A 4453-nucleotide genomic window follows, 5' to 3' on the forward strand; every position below is an offset into this window, starting at 1 on the left:
TACATGTCAAATTACTTAGAAGAATAATAAAAGATGAATCAAACCAAAATTATGCTAAACAATAAATTTAAAAGTTCATAACACGTAAAAATAAATGCATTATACATAGTCTATTGACCATTTAATCCGAGCGCGGCTGGATATCTCCAAAAACAACAGAAACACCGGAAGTCTTCCGATGATTCCGTTGTTTAACTGCGCCCACTGGTGAAATGGTCTAAAAATTTTCTAAATAACAATTTTCTATGTAAACTTCTCAAACAACCTTATTGCAGGCTATGCTGCCAGAACGTTTCTTTTTTGACAGTTGTAACTCCTCCAACATTCTCGTCGCCGATGCAAGCGCCAGCGCTCTTGGTGCGCCGGTGCTTGAAGGTGCTAGGCATGGTCTCGAAGGGGTGCATCTTCTCCATATGACGGTCCATGGCGGTCTCTCTGTTGGTGGTGTAGGGGCACATGTCACAGCTCAGGAGAGTATACGTCTTGCACGAAAAAAGCATGTGGTTCTGGAGAGAAATCAGGGTAGGAAAGGTTTCACTGCAGCGGAGGCACGACAGCTTCAGTCTCGGAGCCAATGACACCTTCGTGTCTTTGGGGGGGCTCTGGCTGCCAGTAGCAGCACTGGAGGTGCTGATGGTGGGTTCTGGTTTCAAGCTGTTGAAAAAGACGCGTTTCGGCGCAGGCAGGGGCCAGTACTTGGCGGCGGCTTTGGCGGGGGGAGTCAGGAAGTGCTTGCGAGGGTGGCCCAGCCGACGGCGCTGCTCGACGGGTTCCGCATTCGATTCTGGTTGACCCACAGCTTCTGGTTCCAGCTCAGATAGATCAAGGGGTTCGGTTTTAACTTCCAGTTGCGGTTGGGGTTCCGGCTCCGGTTCCGAGGCGTAGTCGTTGTGGCCGTCGAGGGGGCTGGGGGAGCGTACTGGGCTACCTGAAAACCACATATGAGAGAAGTAGGTTACAAATTAGTCAACGAAATTGCGACGAGGCTAGAGGCTGATCCTAGGAGCATGCACTAATTCGACTACGACACCCTACCCACCACCACATAGCCATAGATAGCGAAAAGGCAAGACGTATAAAAACTTTTTTCAAGCACACAAATTTTCCAAAAAATTACGGTTATATTTATTTACACAGCATAACACAGTTTAACAGTGGTTTTGGCCAGGTAACAGAAAAAGAACAGTGGTCAACTTTCAAACAAATTTGCCAGCCCAGACGATTTCCTTTATTGGACTTCACTTCAACTTCAACGAGGGACGTGAATAATTCGTCAGATGACATTTGAATCAAAAACAATCACAGCCGTTTTTTACTTGAACACGTGGCGCGGGCGTGCCCTGTATCTCCAGTCGGGCTCGGGCTTCCAAGGCGGCTGCCCCGGGTGGACCGTCAGGACGTGCTTCTTCAGGTTGCCGATGCGCTTGGAGCGCTGCGGGCAGTAGGGGCACTGGAACTGGGGCTCCTTGCCGCACTCGTACTTGCGGTGGCAATAGTAGGAGGCGCGGTGGTTGTAGAGCCGGCCGCAGGCCTCGCAGCGCACCTGGTCTGACTTCCGCGGCGCAGCGTCCGCACCACCGACCGCGTCGACCACCGAGGATCCCGTCGAGAGGCTGGAGCCGTCCGCGAAGAACACGGCCGCTTCGGACGCCGAGCTGGGCGTCAGCCACTCTACAGCTGTAAGCACACGAGGCACGTTAGAGAGGGGGTTTCGAATGTTTCCGGGATTTTCGGAGGTGGTCTGTGAATGTCCGATTACGGTCTATGCGGTATTGCGTGTTTTGGGGTGTTCCAATTGATAGAGGATGTCACACACATAGTTTATTCCTAGCCCAAAGTAGCTCAACACAACACCCTATACCCGTTTTATGACATAAAATATAATATTTTGCAGTTCATATAATGTTCCTTGAATAAAACACGATGGCACATCAAAGCAAAGACTCGATAGACAAAGTTTGGCGTTCCAAGTCACTCGAGGACGGCGAGGCTCTTGACTTCCGGATGAAGGCGTCTGATGTGTCGCAAGAGGGACTTCTTGTGCTTGGAGCGGTGCGTGCAGTAGGGGCAGCCAAACTGTGCCTCCTTGCCGCATTCGTACTTGCGATGACTGTAGTAGGACGAGCGGTAATTGTACGACCGGCCGCAGCCCTCGCAACGGATCGGGTCAAAGTCGCGGTTCACGGCCGGCATCTTGGGATCGTAACCTATGGGAAAGAAAGTCATCATCAGAGTCCCGCGCAGAGCTCCGCTGGTCCGCCCGAGTGCTGCCCTCCATGCCCCGTACCACAAAGCTTCCAATCCACCAAGCAAGCCTTTTCACATGAAGCCGCCGGAGGCCTCGCCCGCGCAGACCGACTAGGGGGCGGCCCCCGACGGCGGGATGACGGCACCGTGCCGACGACGCATGTGCTGGTTCAGGTTCTTCTTGTGCTTGGAGCGGTGCGGGCAGAAGAGGCACTGGAACTGTGGCTCCTTGCCGCACTCGTACTTGCGGTGACAGTAGTAGGACGAGCGGTAGTTGTAGTGGCGGCCACAGTCTTCACAGCTTATGGCCTCCATGTCCCGGCTGCGGATGCGAGCGCTGTCACTTCCTGAGGACAGAGAACGGCCGTTAGCAACACGCAAAGAGCACCTCTCTCCTTGAGTCTGGAGCGCAGTCGAGTTATGGCGAGCTTTGTGAGTATGATGAACTGAAGGACAAGGAAACGAAAGAGGAAAAAAAAACGATTTTCAAGCATTTTTACTGAGATCGCATTCCGACAGTATTTTCCTTTCAATATACAGGTCAGTCCGGTGGAATGGTCGCACTCATGGCGGCCGGGCCGTTCCGTGAGTGCCTCGAATGTGTGTGTCCAAGTTCCCCCTGAGTTTGGCGCGGTGCGGGCAATAGGGGCACTGGAACTGGGGCTCCTTGCCGCACTCGTACTTGCGGTGGCGGTAGAGCGAGGAGCGCTGGCTGTACACGCGCCCGCAGCCCTGGCACTGGGCGCCCTGCGTGACCGCCGGTCTCACTTGCGGCCCACTGTACAGGGGTGCCGGGGCTGGCTGATCCATGGCGGACCGGGCCCAGCCGCGAAGAGCGTCAGCCACGTCCTCCACCAGAAACGAGTCGCTGGCACCCACCACGTCGAACACGCCACCTGTAAAACAAAGCATCGATTACAACGAGGCACAGTAACGGCGTGCCTGCCATTTAAAGGCAAGATACAGGCAAAAACACGGCAGTAATTTTTTTTTAATATGATAAAGAAACTAAGACGTCAGCAAATACCTGTCCCTAATTGACACAAACTCATTGGTGAACGAGGCGGATGTGTGTGGCCAGGCTGCTCTTCTGTTTAGTTCGGTGAGGGCACAGTGGGCAGTGGAACTGCGGCTCTTTACCGCACTCGTACTTCATGTGGCGGTAAAGGGAGGACTTGTGGCTGTACAAGCGGCCGCAAGACTCACAGCGTGCGGCAGTGTCAGTGGCGTGGTGGCCGGACAGAGGCGGGAACGCCGCACACGCGTCCAGGGGCGCCTCCACGAACCACGCGGTCCCTACAAAACGCACACAAAACGGTTACAGGCCATGCTAGTCGGGCGAGGGAATGCGGAGAGGAAGGGAATGTTTTCGACGGAAGAATACGAGATTCGGGGAGGTAATTGAGCTCCTTCCACTTTATATTTTTTGTACAAAGTTTTGGATTACAAACATGACATAATACATAACAAAAATACTACAGAATTAACACAATTTTTACCTTGGTATAAAACTATGCCATTATAAGATAAGAGGATGAAGCCATGAGATATTTACATGAAAATAAATACAAAAATGAAACATGGAAAAATAATTCTTGGTCCTTAATGTAAATTTGACACGTTGTTGCAATTATTTTAGAAGGGGGAAATCAAATGGGTTTGGCTCGCCCGGGTGGATCATTCGGATGTGTTCCTTCAGGTTGAGCTTCTGCTTGGTCTTCCGGGGACAGTAAGGGCACTGGAATTGGGGCAGTTTGCCGCACTCGTACTTCAGATGGCGGTAAAGAGAGGACCGATAGGCGTACGAACGGCCGCAACCATCGCATCGAGATGGCATCTGGTCTCTATTGCCGACTGCGCCTAGGAATCCCTGTGGTGGCCACATCCTTGGGTCCAAAGGCGACGGTTCCCGGGGCTGGCCTGTCAGAGCAAAAAATACGTGAGCCAACGCCATGCAGTGGATGAATAGTGAAGAAATGATGTTAAGCGTTAAGGAAGAAAGTGTCTCCTGTAAGGAAAGGTGGTATCGGGTAGCGCAGCCAGAAAGGACATTTCAGCATTGTCTTTATTAAAATACAAAATGCAGCGTTCTCCGACTTGAACAAAAATTACAGTTTCTGAACAATGTTAAAAAAATCTTTTCTGATTAATAGCAAGGTCTTTGGTGACTTTAGTATTCAACACAAGTCTTTGGGAAAAAGTTGAT

The 4453-nt window shown here is 51.6% G+C and overlaps 2 protein-coding genes across 6 annotated transcripts in view; both read right to left on the bottom strand.

The window, feature by feature from the left end:
• LOC113216548 (longitudinals lacking protein) overlaps positions 1-4453 on the bottom strand; it is a 115972-nt gene that overhangs the window by 10284 nt on the left and 101235 nt on the right. Inside the window, exon 5 of one of the 5 annotated variants that reach the window (XM_052266635.1) lies at positions 42-928. The exons of the other annotated variants lie outside the window; for them this stretch is intronic. Coding sequence (XP_052122595.1) covers positions 267-928 — 662 coding nt within the window. The 3' untranslated portion in view covers positions 42-266. Of the gene's footprint in view, positions 1-41; positions 929-4453 lie in introns of those variants that run through there. 5 annotated transcript variants of the gene reach the window in all.
• On the bottom strand, positions 2726-3439 carry LOC113216010 (zinc finger protein 32-like). The gene is made up of 2 exons (XM_026435687.2): positions 3275-3439; positions 2726-3143 (listed from the first exon to the last, which is right to left on the bottom strand). The coding sequence occupies exons 1-2, from the start codon at positions 3297-3299 to the stop codon at positions 2812-2814; spliced, it is 357 nt and encodes a 118-aa protein (XP_026291472.1). The 5' UTR covers positions 3300-3439; the 3' UTR covers positions 2726-2811.

The sequence above is a fragment of the Frankliniella occidentalis genome, unplaced genomic scaffold, assembly GCF_000697945.3.
Source record: "Frankliniella occidentalis isolate FOCC.00 unplaced genomic scaffold, Focc_3.1 Scaffold41, whole genome shotgun sequence".
Lineage (NCBI taxonomy): Eukaryota > Metazoa > Arthropoda > Insecta > Thysanoptera > Thripidae > Frankliniella > Frankliniella occidentalis.